Source organism: Acomys russatus, chromosome 19 (assembly GCF_903995435.1).
Source record: "Acomys russatus chromosome 19, mAcoRus1.1, whole genome shotgun sequence".
NCBI classification, from domain to species: domain Eukaryota; kingdom Metazoa; phylum Chordata; class Mammalia; order Rodentia; family Muridae; genus Acomys; species Acomys russatus.
The window spans coordinates 17,445,614-17,463,140 of NC_067155.1; the positions used below are offsets into that span (position 1 = coordinate 17,445,614).

Consider the following 17,527-nt stretch of genomic DNA (forward strand, 5'->3'; position numbering starts at 1 on the left):
ACCCAGGGTGTGAGAGTGACTGTCTTCAGTGCATGTGTGTGACCAGGTGACCTGCTTGAGGAGGCTTAGGAGAGCGTTCAGTGACCAGAGGGAAAGGTCATCCAGGCTGTGATAGGGAGGTGATGGTAGTCTGCAGACTAGGGAGACCTGAGGCACACTGACCACCTTCAAAGTTTTTTGTTGTTGTTGTTCTGTTTTTTAATGATAAAAAGGATAAACCCAATATGCACCCAATATGGACTCTTACATAGCAATTTTATGGACTTTTATGTAGTGTATAAAATTATTCTCATGACAGAAATCTTAATGATAGCATGGGACGCTATAATAAACTCAGGGACTCACACTATTTCTTAGGTATTTTACACGGAGCCTGGGTGACATTTCTCTTTTGTGGGGTGTACCTTGAAGGAGGTGCAGGAGTGGACATGCACGTTTATTGGGTGTGCAGGGCGGCACAGTCATCCGTAATGGGGAGCTCACACAGTCAGGTGCCTTGAGCGTGTCCATGTGGCTCCTTTCCCACTCTTCAGCCCTTCCCTTCTGTGTTTCCATCTTGAAAGCGTCCCCATTTCACTGTCCCTGTGTTTGTGGTTTCAGGGGTCAGTGACGTTCAGGGATGTGGCTGTTGACTTCTCCCAGGAGGAGTGGGCCTGCCTGGATGCCACTCAGAGGGTCTTATACAGGGACGCGATGCTGGAGACCTACAGCCACCTCGTCACAGTGGGTAAGGCACCTGTCCCCGTGAGTGGGGGACGCGCCCTCCACACTGTCTGCTTTCCTCACTCTGAACTAGAAGGCAGTGCCATCTTTCCAGCGGAGGCAGAAGCTGGGTTTGGTGGCCGTTTCCTGTCATTGCTTCACTCAGAAGGCTGGGGCAGGAGGATTGCTGTGAGTGCAGCATCACCCTCAGATACATACTGAGATCCAGGCTAGCTCAGTGGACAGAGTGAGGCCTCAATTCAAACAAAACAGAGCAAACAAAGAAATGAAATATAAAGGAGATGAAGCCGGGCGTGGTGGCACACGCCTTTAATCCCAGCACTTGGGAGGCAGAGGCAGGCGGATCGCTGTGAGTTCGAGGCCAGCCTGGTCTACAAAGTGAGTCTAGGACAGCCAAGGCTACACAGAGAAACCCTGTCTCGGAAAAAAAAAAAAAAAAAAAAAGGAGATGAATCCATAAGTAGAATCGGGGTTAGAGAAATAACCCGGTGCTTAGGAGAGGCAGCTGCTCTTGCAGAGGACCCAGGTTCCGTTCCCAGCACCGCAGGGTGGCTGACAGCCGTGTGTAACTGCAGTCCCAGGGGATCTGACGCCTCCCTCTGGCCTCCACGGGCAGCATGCGTGTGTGTGATGCTTAGTCATACATGCAGACACATCCTCATACATACGTAAAATGGATTTTAGCCAGGTATGGCGGCACACGTCTTTAATGCCAGCACTTGAGAGGCAGAAACAGGCAGATTGCTGTGAGTTCGAGGCCAGCCTAGTGTACAAAGCGAGTCCAGGACAGCCAGGGCTACACCAAACAAACAAACAGACAAAAAATTAATCAATAAAATTTTAAAAGAGGGAGATGTATTCCTCCTTCTTCCCAAAGGAATAATGTGAGATTTGTTTTGGTTCAAAATAGACACCTTATACAGCGCCTGGGTTTGCCAGCCCTTGTGAGTCCTGTCAGTGAGTCTATGTCAGTGAGGAACCCTGTCCCAAACACTAATGTTGGGAATACCCAACAGACACCTAAGGCCGCTCTCTGCCCTAGACACGCACGCATGTGTGCATGCACACCTACACACTCTTGTGCACACACCCTCACGAATACCTACATACACCGTACATATACAGCTAAATAAAATAGCTGTTACTATTTACTTACTGATGAATCAGTGGAATGAATTCAGAACGGAAGCGGCCACATTCTGTCCCCTTCAGCGGACACTTCCTTTACCTGCTCTGTAGGTGAAGTTTCAAGGCTGTGAAGTTTGTCTTTTTCATTGAGCTGATTTATAAGAATGAGGTGTAAACGTGAAAGAAGGCAGCGCCGACAGCAATGACGGCAACAGTTTTCATGGCTGGGGATGCCGCTCAGTGGGAGAACACTTCCTCAGCATGCTCAAATCTGTGGGAGTTAAAAAAATAATAATTCAGGGCATCTGAATATTGTATTTAACCTTAGTACCAACCCTATCCAATAGATGTCATCAACTCCATCCAAATTTTTATTTCTTCTTCTTCATCGACTTCTTTGTATCTTCACCATTGTCATTGTCACCCTCCTCCTCTTCATCATTTGTTTCTTTGAGACCAGCTCTCACTGAGCCCAGGCTAGCTGTGGACTTGCTGTGCAGCTAAACCCAGCCTTGAACTTCTCATCGGCCTGCTTTAACTCTTCAAGTGACCATGAGTGTGCGCCGCCACGCCGAGTTCTCAGATGGGAAAATTGAGCAGGGAATCATATGGGGCTTGCCCAAGTAAACGGCGTCGTTAGTGAGCGGCAGAGGTGGGGTTTACACCAGACAGTGCAGCCTGCGGGGTCCTGTTCTTGCCCACTCAGCTACATTTTCCCCTAGTGACAAGCCCCTACCTGCATTTAAATAACATCAAAACCCTAATCTGAAAGAGATGGCTTCTTACGCAGGTTCTTTTTTTTTTTTTTTCCTCTGAAATTGTTCCTCAGTGTTATTTTGCCTTTGAGAATTTTTTATTTGTTTTTCTGAGACAAGGGTCTTGCAACGCATCCCAGACTGGCTGGGTCCATTCCCCCACCTGCTGGGCTCATAGGCATTATCCTCCATGCCAAGTGTGTAGAACGTTATAATAAATCTGTACTTTAAAAATCTGTACAGGAAGGTTATGGTAGCACACACCTTCACTTCCAGCATTTGGGAGGCAGAGGCAGGCAGATGAACTAAGTTCAAGGCCAGCCTGGTCTATATATTGAGTCCCAGGACATCCTAGGATAAATATCCTAAACAACAAAAAGTCTTAACCCTGTGCCACTTTCTCTTTCTTTGAAGTGGGAAGCTGCGTTTCCAAGCCAGAGCTGATCACCTTGTTAGAGCAGGACAAAGAGCCCTGGATGGTTGTGGGGGAAGAAGCAGACAGGCCGCGCCCAGGTGAGTAGGTGTGAGCTGAGACTCCAGCATTGCCAGCCGCAGCGCGTGCTCAGAGGCCCACACAGCGGCCCCTGGATGGGACAAACTTCCTTCAGCTCCCAGGGCCTGTGGGAAACGCGCCTGAGCCCTGGGGAGGAGGTCAGGTCATAGTGAAGGCTGGCAAAGGGGATCCTGTTCCATGCATCATTTTAAGCTGTTCTTACTTTCTTCCCTGTTACTGGAGCAGGGGCCTCTTCCTGTGACTGTTAAAGGTGTTTTATTATTGGTTGTGTGTGCACACACGTGTGCAGGTATCCAAAGAGGCCACAAGAGAGTGTCGGCTCCCCTGGCTGCAGTTACAGGTGTCAGCTGGTTCTCTAACCCAGGGCCTGTGGCAGAGCAGTCAGTGCTCTCAAGCACGGAACCAATGACAAGACAGTGTGAACAGCAGTGAGAGCTGTAATGCGGTGAGCACACCAAATGTAGTTCTGTGTCTTCACGTTCACTCTAGCCGAGGTGCGATGGCGTAGCTAGCCTGTGCTTATAACTTCTGCGCTGGGGAGGTGGGCGCGCTGGCAAGGCAGCCTCGTTTGCTAGTCAGCTCCAGGCAAATGAGAGACCCTGCCTGAAACAGAATAGATGAGGAGCCAGGGGAACCACATCTGAGTGCACACAGCACAGCTTCCTGCTGCCTGCCAGGGCTCTGATGGCTCCTCCTGGTTGTCAACTTGACCACATCTGGAATTGACTGGACCCCAAACACATGGATCCACCAGTGAGAGGTTTTTTCAAATCATCTGATGTGGGAAACCCACCTCTGACCAGGCCTTTTGACATGGGAAGAGCCCTGTGAAATCTGGGCCACGCCTTTAAACATGGCGCCTGTAGACAGGCTGTGGAGGAAGGAAGCTCGGCTCTGCCTGCTCCCCTCACCATGCTGGCATGTTAGTTCCTCCCCTGTCATGGCAGCCTCGCTCTCCTGCATTGCAGCGTGCACTGGAGACCAGACGTCAGCCTCGTGCGCTGAGCAACTGCTGCATTCATGGACTTCTGTTCAATTCTTTTCCCTTCGAATTCCATGATTTCACTTTTTTCAACATCTGAGTAATACTCCATTGTGTAAAGGCACCACACGGTTCTTTCTAACTTTTGGCTAATATGATTAGAGCAGCAGTGAACATGTTTGAGTCAGTGCCTCTGAAAGGACAAGGGTCTTCGGGTGGACGGCCAAGTGCGGTGTACCTGGGTCTTGAATGATGTCGATTCTAACCTCCCGAGGAAGCAACATACTGATCTCCACAGCAGCTGTCGATGTCTTCACTCCCACCAGGGATGGCTGTGTGCGCCACATGCCCACCAGCCTGAGTGGTCACTTGTTTTACTAATCTCAGCCATTCTGACAGGTGTAAGATGAAAGCTCCACGTAGTTTGGTTTACATTTCCCTGGTAGCTAAGAGTGCCGAGCGTTTCTTTAAGTGTGTTTCAGCCATTCGTATTTCCTCCGAGAATTCTCTGTTTATATCTGTACCCCATTTTCTCATTGGGTTATTTGTTTTCTAGGTGTCCTTTTTTAATTCGTTATGTATTTTGGATATTACCTCCCTATTGGATGTGTAGTTGGTAAAAATCTACTTTTTATTCTGCAGGCTGCTGCTGTGTTCAAATGATAGGTGTCCTTTGCTGTGCAGAAGCTGTTCAGTTGCATCAGGCCCCGTCCCTCACTGTTGCTCTCCATGCCTGTGCCTGTGGTGTCCTGTTCACAGAGTCTTCTTGTAGTGGTGAACTCTGCTCCACTCCCCGCTGTCTCTCCTATCGGGTTCAGTGTGTCTGATTTTTGTTTTGTTTTGTTTTTTGAGACAAGGTTTCTCTGAAACAGAGCCCTGCCTGTCCCAGACTTTCTTTGTAGACCAGGTTGGCCTCGAACTCACAGCTATCTGCCTGCCTCTGCCTCCCGAGTGCTGGGATTAAAGGTGTGTGCCACCAGCACCTGGCCTAAAGTTGTATCTTATCAATCTACTTTTCATACTTTTCTTTTCCTATATATCTAAAGGTTTAATTTTTTCCTTTGAGAGGATACAGAAAGCCACTATGAATATTAAGGATAAAATATGAAATACTAAAAGGACAATATAGTTAATCAGTATTGAGCCAATTTCACTTAAGTCATTTAGATTTTCATTTTCTGCTTCTATTTTCAAGGCATTTAGAGTAGCACTATACAGGGCCCTAACATCTTCTACTGTGTTATTTCCCATGTTTCTCTTTGAGGATTTCCAAGGAACTTACCAAATCTAATGGCTTTGCAGTTTGTCCGAAGCTCGTGTGATTTCTCTATCCATGTGGTCCTGTTACAAACTGGAGCGCCAAATGTTCTTTTTAGCAAGATCACAATCATTCAGTTTTACTAGTAAAGACTAGGGAGCCAGATGCTGGGGTGATAGCCTGTCAGCTCAGAGAGGCAGAGAAAGCGCCCAGCTGATCGTCCTCCTCAGCTGGCATCCAGTAAAAAGGAAACCTTCCCCAGGATGTCTCAAAAACAAACAAACAAAAACAAACCACCAAACTGAATGCCCGTCCCGCCTGCTTCCTGGGCGCCTGTCAGTTCTGACTTCCTCTTACTCTCGGTGTTGTTTTGTTTTTCTATGTTTGTTCCTGTCAACTGGTTTCTTGCCTGGCCTCTTGACCTATGGTTGAGTTTATTTAATCCAAGCAGAAAGCTCTTGGATTAAAGTTGTGGTAGGGCTGAGTCACACCACGAATAGAAACAGGTTTTCCAAGTAAACAACACAATCTAAGGGTTCACAGTGTGATCCAATAGCCTGCAACACTATAATCTGAAATGCTGCTATCTGGTCTCATCTTTGTTGAGTGTGTTCTTTGTTCTTTGGTTTGTGTTGTCCTCCGTGTTTCTTGAAAGAGTTGTGGTAGCTCTGTGTTCCTTGGTAGGAAATTCTTTTGGGTTCCTGATAGGGATTGCCACTGGGAGCACCCCATAAAATGTTAGCGATGGGGATGGGCTAGCAGGTGTTGAGGGGTCCACAGGAAGCACGGAAGCAGGTAGGTGCCCCACAAGGCTCCGCTCAGTCCTTGGGGATGGGGCCAGAGTGAGGAGAGAGCACAGCATGTGATCTGCTATGGAGGGGGCTATGAGGCTGGGGTTTGGACTTGGAGGAACAGAGGCCTAGGCGAAGTGCTACAGTAGTGAGCCTGTGTCACTGACCGGAGAGTGGCCTTTGTCTTCCCAGAGCATGCCTGTTGAGCTGGGGGCTGGGATAGAGCAGTGAGTGGGGAGAAGGCAGTGTGGAGGGTAAACTTGTGTGGTGGCCTGAGATGGGGCAGGACTGAATGGGAGGCCAAGGTCGTAGTGTGCTACAGAGCTAGGGACGAGACTGGGACTGGATTTGGAGGGCAGGAGGGATAGGTAAAGACCTGTTCCCCTGGCTGGACATCCTTACTAAAAACAACAACAACAACAAACTAATGAATTCTCTTCTGTTTCTTTCTATTTTCTTTTTAGCTTGTTTTTGTTTTTCTCGCAGAGTCTTACTATCTAGTCTAATCTAGCCTGGAATTCATGATGCTGGTACCACTGGCTTCATTTTAGTGGGACTACAATTGTGTGCCACCAGCACCACCTCCACCACCTCCACCACCACCACCACCATCACCACCACCATCACCACCACCACCATCACCACCACCACCACCACCATCACCACCACCACCATCACCACCACCACCACCACCATCACCACCACCACCATCACCACCACCACCATCACCACCACCATCACCATCACCTCCACCACCATCACCATCACCTCCACCACCACCACCATCACCACCACCAGCACCACCTCCACCACCTCCACCACCACCACCACCACCACCACCACCATCACCACCACCACCACCACCACCACCACCACCACCATCACCACCACCACCATCACCACCACCACCACCACCATCACCACCACCACCATCACCACCACCACCACCACCATCACCACCACCACCACCACCATCACCACCACCACCATCACCACCACCACCACCACCACCACCACCACCACCACCACCACCACCACCACCACCACCACCACCACCACCACCACCACCACCACCACCACCACCACCACCACCACCACCACCACCACCACCACCACCACCACCACCACCACCACCACCACCATCACCATCGCCATCACCTCCACCACCACCACCACCATCACCACCACCACCACCACCACCACCTCCACCACCACCACCACCACCATCACCACCATCACCACCATCACCATCGCCATCACCTCCACCACCACCACCACCATCACCACCACCACCACCACCACCACCATCACCACCATCACCACCACCACCATCACCATCACCACCACCATCACCATCACCTCCACCATCACCACCACCACCACCACCATCACCATCACCACCACCACCACCACCACCACCTTTCTTTTTCTAATAATTTCAAGTTGAGGCCAGTTTTCTTACAGCATGACAGATATTATGTATTTGTGCGCTGTAGTTTTTTCCCCTCATGATGTGGTTCAAATACCTTTACCAAAATGTGAGTGTTAGGACAAAGGGCAAGGTGTCGGTACCTTTGTCAGGCCTGTGCCAAGGTGTGTAGCTAAGAATTACACCGCACAACAGATCTAATGTAGGAGGTTCACTGGGAGATTGGGGAAAGGCAGTCTCGGCGGGGGTGAGGGTGGGGGGCCGGAAGATGGGGGGATGGGGTGAGGGTGGGGGGCCGGAAGATGGGGGGGTGGGGTGAGGGTGGGGGGCCGGAAGATGGGGGGATGGGGTGAGGGTGGGGGCCGGAAGATGGAGGGATGGGGTGAGGGTGGGGGGCCGGAAGATGGGGGGATGGGGTGAGGGTGGGGGGGCCGGAAGATGGGGGGGTGGGGTGAGGGTGGGGGGCCGGAAGATGGGGGGATGGGGTGAGGGTGGGGGGCCGGAAGATGGGGGGGTGGGGTGAGGGTGGGGGGCCGGAAGATGGGGGGATGGGGTGAGGGTGGGGGGCCGGAAGATGGGGGGATGGGGTGAGGGTGGGGGGCCGGAAGATGGGGGGATGGGGTGAGGGTGGGGGGCCGGAAGATGGGGGGATGGAGAGGAGGAGGCTGAAAGAAGGACAGAGAAAATGAACAAAACAGGGACTGAGAGAGAGAAAACAAATGGATGGACGAGAATAGAAGAGAGCCATGTGGTGCAGCTGGGGCCTTTCATGCTCTGCATCTGGCACAAGTAGCACACGTGGTATCTGCGGGTGGTTACATCTGCTGCTGCTGTTCCTAGGTCCCTGAGGGCAGGCTGGTAAAAATGTCTGATTACTAACAGTGTGACTCTCAAGTAATATGCAAATAAGCACATACAATTATTTCTGTATAGTTAGTTACATTTTCATTAAGCACCCACGTCTTCTCATTTCCAGTCTGTTATACTGTAGAGAGTGTTGTCTTACATAAACTTTCCTTGTTGCTGCTCTCCTCGCTCCCGTATGTCCTCTTAGAATGTTCTCTAGAGTCTGGCCGTTCACTGAATAGGTTTTGTTACAAGGAATGGTGTGTTTATGTATTACAGGAAGTAAAGTATTCTTGCTTTATCCTTTTCTTTCAGTTGTCCAGTTATGTTTTGAAGCTGAAAATATATCTCCAGAGAATCATACTAATAATATAAATTTACACAAACAGAGCATAAAGCAATTAAGTAAAACTTTTGACCTCCAGGCCTCCAGTTTTAGTAATGGCCCCAACCCTAGTACATTCAAGGGACCACAGGGCTATCAAGAAGGAGACGCTGATCAGGAGATTACTAACAAGGAACCAATGCCTCCTCACACCTGCCGGACTCTTACTCACAACATAGGAAAACCATATGAATGTAAAGAGTGTGGGAAGTGCTTTGGTTACAGGTCCACTCTCACTCAGCATCAGAGCATTCACACTGGAGAGAAACCCTATGTGTGTGAGGAATGCGGGAAGGCCTTCAGACTCCACCGACAGTTTACAGAACACCAGAAATCTCACAGTGGTGAGAAACCTTTCAAATGTGATGACTGTGGAAAGGCTTTTCATCTTCCAGTCTTGCTTAAGTACCACAAAACCGTTCACACAGGCACGAAACCATTTGAGTGCCAGGAGTGCGGGAAGGCCTTCAAGCGTCTCTCCCACCTAGTTGAGCATAGAATCATTCATGCTGATGGGAAACCGTATGAGTGTAGTGAGTGTGGGAAAGCCTTCAAACATCGTCAAAGCCTCCTGCAGCATCAGAAAATTCATTCTGGTGACAGACCCTTTCAGTGTAAGGAGTGTGGGAAGGCCTTCATTGTGCTGACACAGCTCACACGGCACCAGAGCGTTCACACTGGAGAGAAGGCATTTGAGTGTAAGGAATGCGGGAAGAAATTCAGTACTAGCTCACACCTTGTTCAGCACCAGAGTATTCACACCGGTGAGAAGCCCTTTGAATGTAGTGTGTGCGGGAAGGCTTTTCGGCTTCGGATATACCTTTCTGAGCATCAGAAAACTCACATTGAAGAGAAACCTTTCAAGTGTAAGCTGTGTGGCTCAGCCTTCAGGCGGAAGTACCAGCTCAGTGAACATCGGAGTGCTCACACTGACGTGAGACCCTATCAGTGCAATGATTGTGGGCTATTCTTTCGTCGAAGGTCGAACTTTACTGAACATCAGAGTATTCACACTGGAAAGAAGCCCTTCAAGTGTAAAGACTGTGGGAAGGTCTTTAGACTTAATACACTCCTCATTCGTCACCAGAAATCTCACAGCGCTGAGAGACCTTTTGAATGTAAAGACTGTGGAAAGGCTTTTCACCTTCCCAGTCAGCTTAAAAACCATAAAATTGTTCATACAAGTACAAAACCCTTTGAGTGTAAGGCATGTGGGAAGTCCTTCAAGCGTGCCTCCACTCTCATTCAACATGGGATCACTCATGCCGGCGTGAGGCCGTATGAATGTAGTGAGTGTGGGAAAGCTTTTATCCATCGCTCAAACCTGTTTAAGCATCGCAAACTTCACTCTGCCGAGAAGCCCTTTGAGTGTAAGGAGTGTGGCAAGGCCTTCGTTGTCCTGGCATACCTCACTAGGCACCAGAGCATCCACACTGGAGGGAAGTCATTTAAATGTGAGCAGTGTGGGTCAGCCTTCAGACTTAAGTCCCAACTCAGTAAACATCAGAGAACTCACACTGAGGTGGGGCTGTTTGAGTGTAAGGAATGCGGGAAGGACTATGTTCGTGGAACATACCTGAGAGTTCACCAGAGAATCCACACTGGGGAGAAGCCCTTTCGCTGTAAGGAATGTGGGGAAGCTTTTCAATATCAATACCAGTTTCTTGGCCATTTTAGAATTCATACCGGGAAAAATCCTTATGAGTGTAAAGAATGTGGCAAGTATTTTAATCATGATAGAGACCTTAAGGCACATCATAGAATTCACACTGATGGAAATCTGTCGTGAGGTTAAGAAGGTGGGGAGACCTGTAGTTAAATATGAAACTTGGTTTGACCTGCTAAATTTAATATTAATGGGAAGTCTTACAGTGTGAGGACTGTGGAAATGCCTTCAGGAATTCTCACCCAGATGTCTATCAGAGCTTTCTTACTGGTGAGCAATTCTATGAATGTAAGTAAGTTGGGAAAATGTTTAGGTTCACTGCACAGTGGAAAATCCATACTGGTAAGAAGCCCTATCACTGTAAAGAACGTGGAAAGCCCTTCAGTTGGCGCTCAGGCCTCCTTCCACATAAAGGAATTCATGTTGGTGTCAGACACTATGAGTGCAAGGAATGTGGGGACATTTACAGAATTGGCTCTTCAGGCTCCTCAGAGCGTCCGCATAGCCCTGAACCCTATGAATGTGAAGACTCAGGAGAAGCCTTCACTGCAAATGCTGCGATTATACAACATCAGAAACTCTACGCGTGCCAACAGTCCTGTGCATTGAAGTTCGGTGGACAAGCCACTGCAGGAACATTTTACTGAACATGAGAGAACTCATATTGGGAAGACTGACTTAAAAGAATGTGGGAGCTTTAATCTGTCGTAGCATTTGCACAGTGCCACAGCACTCATGTAACGTGGTCAGTGCCACAGTGCTCATGTAACGTGGTCAGTGCCACAGCGCTCATGTAACGTGGTCAGCGCCACAGCGCTCATGTAACGTGGTCAGCGCCACAGCGCTCATGTAACGTGGTCAGCGCCACAGCGCTCATGTAACGTGGTCAGCGCCACAGCGCTCATGTAACGTGGTCAGTGCCACAGCGCTCATGTAACGTGGTCAGCGCCACAGCGCTCATGTAACGTGGTCAGCGCCACAGCGCTCATGTAACGTGGTCAGCGCCACAGCGCTCATGTGACGTGGTCAGCGCCACAGTGCTCATGTAACGTGGTCAGTGCCACAGCGCTCATGTAACGTGGTCAGTGCCACAGCGCTCATGTAACGTGGTGCAGAGAAACCCTCTGCGATGAGAATGTCAGAAGTTGGTTGTTGAGAGAAGATGCTCTGTTGGGAATGTCTTTGCCTGTCAGTAATACAGAGTTGTGGTCATGTGCTTGATTCATAGTCATCTTGGTACCTGTATAAACTTAATCCATCAATCATTAGCCACCCTGAACAGTCAGCTTAGGGAGAACAGTTATTGGAACTGGGTTTATCTGACATGTTGTCCGTGATATTAGATGTTTACTTCCTTTTTACATAATCTGTTAATGGCCAGCACAGGACCACTAAAATTGTGGCAACAGGGTTATAATAGATAATACAATTCTTGAGAATATTTGGTCACTGTCCATGTTCTGTACAGCAGCTGTCCAGTGTTTTTGCTTTTGTCCATGTTACTGTAACTGAAATAAAGGGCTAATTTGTACTTTAGAAAGTACAATATATGAAAGCCTCATGTATTGACCCACTATTAAATTTTAAATAACTTCATTCTGGATACAACTAATGAAAGGATTTGAACTGAGAGTTCATTTCTTAAGTATTTTTGTGGAGATTTTGTAGAAAAGCAATCTCTAAAGAGGTGAAAACCATAAAAAATTTAAAAGGTAATACCCTCTCATCTATGCTCTCTGCCCATAAATGAAGGTAAGCTATACATTTATGACAGGGCAAATAAGCCCACAGGATCTGCCATCTGTTATTCTTGCTATGGACATTTCAGGTTTGACTAGAATTTGATTTCCTTGATAGACAATATTGTGGAAAATTACCCAAATCTCTTCTAGGAACTAAATGTCATATTGCTGCTGATAATTTATCCTGGCTTCTGTTACGTGGCCTGTGTTTCTAAACCACCCTCTCCAGATAACTGCTCATCTTGGCTTCTGTTAAACTGCTTGCTTGCTCAAAATCTCCCCCTGTAGCTGCTGAGCAAGATAGCAGGATGTGGGCTTTAGTTTGTCCATGCCTATCAGTTGTCTTGTGCAGGGCATGGCTCCTGCCATTCTGTAAAGCCTTCCTCATGCAGCATGGAGTAGGGCATGGCCGAGGCCTCTGAGGATATAAACCAGAGCTCAGAGAGAGCGTGGGTTATAAAAGAAGTCAACAAAAAACTCAACCACAAAAGCTACAGGTTCATAGCGGTCAATTGCAAACTCATAACTATTTTCAAGAATTAATGGGAAATATTAACTGGCTGAGGCCTACAATTAGAGTAAGTACTTATGAGTCAAGTAATTTGTTTCTTACATTACAAGGAGGTTCAGATTAAAACAGTCCAAGATGTCTACCACCGAAAAAGTTAATTCTGGTAGAACAAAGGTTACAAGACGCATGTGTGGATCTAACGGATCCAAAACTTGATTGCATATTGGTCATTTTGCCTTCAACTCATTAGCCTACTGGGCTCATTATGCAAAGGGAAGATAGTATTATGGAATGGATTTCCTTATTACATAAAGAAAGTTTAAAAAGGGGCTGGAGGGATGGCTCAGAGGTTAAGAGCACTGACTGCTCTTCCAGAGGTCCTGAGTTCAGTTCCCAGCAACCACATGGTGGCTCACAGCCATCTGTAATGAGATCTGGTGCCCTCTGCTGGCCTGCAGGTGTACATGCAGACAGAACACTGTATACATAATAATGAATAAATAAGCCTTAAAAAAAAGTTCAACGAAAGTTTAAAAAAGGCATACACAGAAAAGATTTCTGAATTATTTATAAAAGGTAGACTAAGATGAAGTCAATTGTCAGGGACAGATCCGGTTGAAATTGTCACACTTCTTACCAATGTGAGGTCATGTCACTGTGGGGAATAAATGAATCATGATTCTTAGTAATGCTGAGCTTAGGTCATTGTGGGGGGGGGGTCAGTGAAAACTGGCAAAGAGCGTGTAGTAACTGCCTGGGAAAAGTGACTAACAAATACCCGAAAAGTAAACATACACAGTTTCTAAAAAGAACTAATTGGATTCTTCCACATATTGTAAAGGGAATACCAATTCTAGAGGCACCAACGTTCTGTACTGATGCAAGCAATACAGGAATGGCAGGTTATAAGTCAGACAAACGAGCAAGGTGATCAAAAGCCCTTAGTCTTCAGTTCAAAAATCAGATTTGTATGCAATCCTTATGGTATTATTAGTTTTCCTGAATCTCTTAATATAATTACTGACTTTCAGTATGCAGAAATAGTTGTTTTGCATATAGAAACTGCTGAATTTATTACTGAAAACTGAGAATTAACTTATTTATGCAATTGCAACAGTGCCATCAGATTGGTTGGATACCAACCAAACTTATAAAGATTAGAATTGGCTGGGGAAGACCCGATAGCTGAGACGTGAATGCCTTCTACCTGGTCCTCTTGATGCAGAGCTGTGCCTACAGTGTTACCTTTAAAAGTTTAAAGGTTTATTTTCAGAGCAAAAGACCAGATAACAATGAAGATAAAGCAAGTATCCCAAGTGATTCAGCCTCTTAGACTGCCTCAGTTACAGTTACTTCAAGAATCTACATCCTGGTCAAATTGAAAAGGGCTATCCCAAAGGATGGATCCCACAGCGACTAAACAGAAAACACAAACCAGACAAAAACCACAGAGACTGGAAGAACAACTCAGAGACTGAACAGAAAACTCAGAGGCTGGACAGAAAAATATACAGCTAGTTTTTCTAGTGCTTGGCCAATATCCTAATTTTTTTAAGGGTACCCAAAAGATGTTTTTAACCCCAGACAGCATGAAGTAATTTTAAGAACATTCTGCCCCCATCCACAAAAGATGGGATGAACATTTTTTATTATCTGGTGGGTTATGGATTGGTCATAGAAAGGGAGGAAATAAAATACAGGGGTTAAAATCATAGATATTTTTCTTTCTCCACTTTTTCTTTTTCTCTCCTATGTGGTATTAGGGGAAAGGAGAGGGAAAGGGGAATAATAAAAGAAACAGGTACATAGGATTATAGGATAAAAGGTAGGTTATTTACTCTACTAGTCTCCAATATTATGCATTGGCATGGATTATTGTATCTTGATAGGAATTTAAGATTATTTTGTTTGCCGGGCGTGGTGGCGCACCCCTTTAATCCCAGCACTTGGGAGGCAGAGGCAGGTGGATCGCTGTGAGTTCGAGACCAGCCTGGTCTACAAAGTGAGCCCAGGACAGCCAAAGCTATCACAGAGAAACCCTGTCTCGAAAAACCAAAAAAAAAAAAAAAAAAAAGATTATTTTGTTCAACTTTTGTTTAATTATTGTACACAATGCAACTTATTTGAAAATGTGATGTAAAGTTTTTGAAAGCAAACTTGCAAACTTCAGGATGACTGGAGATGCAAATTCGTAGTTAGTCATCTACAAATAATCTTACTTGTAGTCTTGTTAGGTACTAGTTTAGTTAATAACAGAAATACACTTTGTTTAGTCTCTTGTGTATATTTTCAAGGGGAAGCCTGGCTTAGACAGATTTGAAACATACCTCTTCTTCGTGTGATGAAACCTGTGACCTCTGATCATGGGCTTGTCCAAAAATCCAAGAAAAATAATCAAGAGGATAAAGATTATCCACTCCATGGTCCCAAACACATACTGTTTCATGCCCATATGTGGCTCACACTGTCTGATGCCTGGATAGGCTTGGACCTGAAGATACATTCTTCAACTTCCCAATGACAGAGGTGAGTCAACCCATCTTTGCAGCTGGAGATCACAGAGGGCGACTACCCTGGACCAGGCTGCCCCACGGATTTAAAACTTTCCAACCTTCTCTGATGAGACACTAAGTGGTGACCTCTTGCCCTTCCATCAGGGGTCCATCAGGACCATATTCTCACAATATATGGATGGCCTCCTCCTAGCCTTTAAAACTATCACAGATCATAAAGAGTTGCCGAGGGGCTCCTGCAAGGGTTATAGAACTGGGGTCACACAATGTCAGCTCAGAAAGCCCAACCTTGTACGTCAGAGGCTACCTGATGAGCCGAGGCCAAAGGAGTCTGTCTCAGAGGAGGACGGCTGCCACCACTCAGATCACGACATCAAAGACCAAGAGTCAGGGTTAAGGGTTCCCAGGTTCACCTATGTTATTTCTGACTGAGGAAATGGCAGCACTTTTATACGCCAGAATAAACTGGGAACTGAGCACCTCATCTTGACTGAGACTACATGAAAGGCACTTTCTCAGAAAACTGGGAGTAGGGCTTCCTCAAGACGCAGCTATTCCACTCCTTGGAATATACCCAGAAGATGCTCCACCACACAACAAGGACATTTGCTCAACCATGCTCATAGCAGCCTTATTTGTAACAGCCAGAATCTGGAAACAACCTAGATGTCCCTCAGGTGAAGAATGGATAAAGAAACTGTGGCACATTTGCACTGTGGAATACTACTCAGCAATTTGAGGCTTTAAAACCAGCTCTGGCCCGAGATGTCTGGATAATTCCAGACATCTCAAAACCTTTTCATCGGTTCATTGAACAAAATGGAAAGAGATTTTAGCCCAAATTTTGAGCCCACGGCAAAGCCCTGTGACATACATGTCCCAACATCTGGACTCTAGCTATGTAATGCCCTGCTTGTTAAATTACCAGTGTGGCCTAGTAATGTGTATCATCAGGCCTATAATTATTATTATGACAGCATTTTCTAACCCGTTAGCCATCAATCAAGACACAGACACCTGTTATATTTTAAAATAGCCTTACTTAACCTGGGACAGGGCAGACATTAATCCTCTAAACTACTTCCCATAGTGGGACAGGCATGGGATCCGTGCTCCAATCCCATGCCATCTGCTTCTAATTCTATCAACCCCCCCCCCATCTGTGATCCCAAATACTTGCTAATGTTCTTCTTCATCTGGGCCGGATTCTCCATTCACGCTGGCCATGTGCTTCTCCACTTAACCCATGATGATGCAACCTTCTCCTCCCTTCTCTGGTCTCTTCTCTTCCCAAGATCCTCTCTCCCTCCCCAAGCCAGGGAACGTTAGCCACGCCTATCTCATCTGCCCTGCTCAGGTGTGACGGCTTTTTATTAATTAGCACCAAATTACATCAGACCAACTCCCACGCGTCTAAGAGCTGCTGTGGCAACTATTAATCTAATGAAATACAAACAAGTTAATGCCGGGTCAGTGTCTTATAAAACCCAGCAATGTCGTTGAGGCCCTCATCTGAGGAACACCAGGATGCTGGTTGTCTAATGACTGTTGGACCCAGTTCCAGCCCCTAATATTGAACCACCATTGTGCCCAATTTGAGAAACCCATGACCATTAATCCTGCTACCCTCTTGCCCGATGAGGATCTACAGTTGCTCATGTATTAAGTGTCTTGGGATGACATCTCCCTTAAAGATCTTGATGCAGTGCTCCAGGTGGGTGGGACCAGCTTCATTAAAGATGAAACCAGGTATGTGGGGCCTTCAGTAGTTACCTTTACTGGTATGTTTAGGGCCCAAGCCTTAGGGCTGGGTACCTCAGCCAAGAGAGCAGAGCTAATTAATCTGACCCAGGCTCTCAGATGGGGAAAAGGAAAGTCCATCACCACACGTACAGACCGTGGCTGTACCCTTACTACCATGCAAACCCATGATATATATGGAGATAAAGGGCTTCCCAATGGCAAAGAGAAAGTCTCGGCCATCCTATTTGGCTTTCGCTTTGAGGTGCTATGCTACACTGCCAAGGGCATCAAAAAATTTCTGGCTGCGGGAAACTTGTGCCAGATTGCATGCCTCAGGGAGGTGTCCTTGGAACAGATTTACTACCTAGAACAAACACTTCCCTCTTCTTGTTCCTCAGACCTTTTGATCCTACCCATACCAAAGCCCCAGCCAACTTCACCCAGCACACCTGGAGCCACAGTCCTGCCGCCCACTGTCCCATCCCTATCACCACTTAGCGAATCTTTCTCAGCCAGAAACCAGCCAGGATTGCTGGCCGTG

General features: G+C 47.0%; 3 protein-coding genes across 3 annotated transcripts in view; all 3 read left to right on the forward strand.

Annotated features, from left to right (window-relative positions):
• Window positions 1-17,527, forward strand: part of LOC127203803 (zinc finger protein 780A-like) — a 37,849-nt gene that overhangs the window by 423 nt on the left and 19,899 nt on the right. The window lies entirely within an intron of this gene.
• Window positions 1-17,527, forward strand: part of LOC127203804 (zinc finger protein 780B-like) — a 60,780-nt gene that overhangs the window by 379 nt on the left and 42,874 nt on the right. The window lies entirely within an intron of this gene.
• On the forward strand, window positions 471-10,600 carry LOC127202945 (zinc finger protein 60-like). The gene is made up of 7 exons (XM_051161786.1): window positions 471-491; window positions 601-727; window positions 3,021-3,119; window positions 8,635-8,655; window positions 8,763-9,708; window positions 9,793-10,307; window positions 10,395-10,600. The coding sequence occupies exons 1-7, from the start codon at window positions 471-473 to the stop codon at window positions 10,598-10,600; spliced, it is 1,935 nt and encodes a 644-aa protein (XP_051017743.1).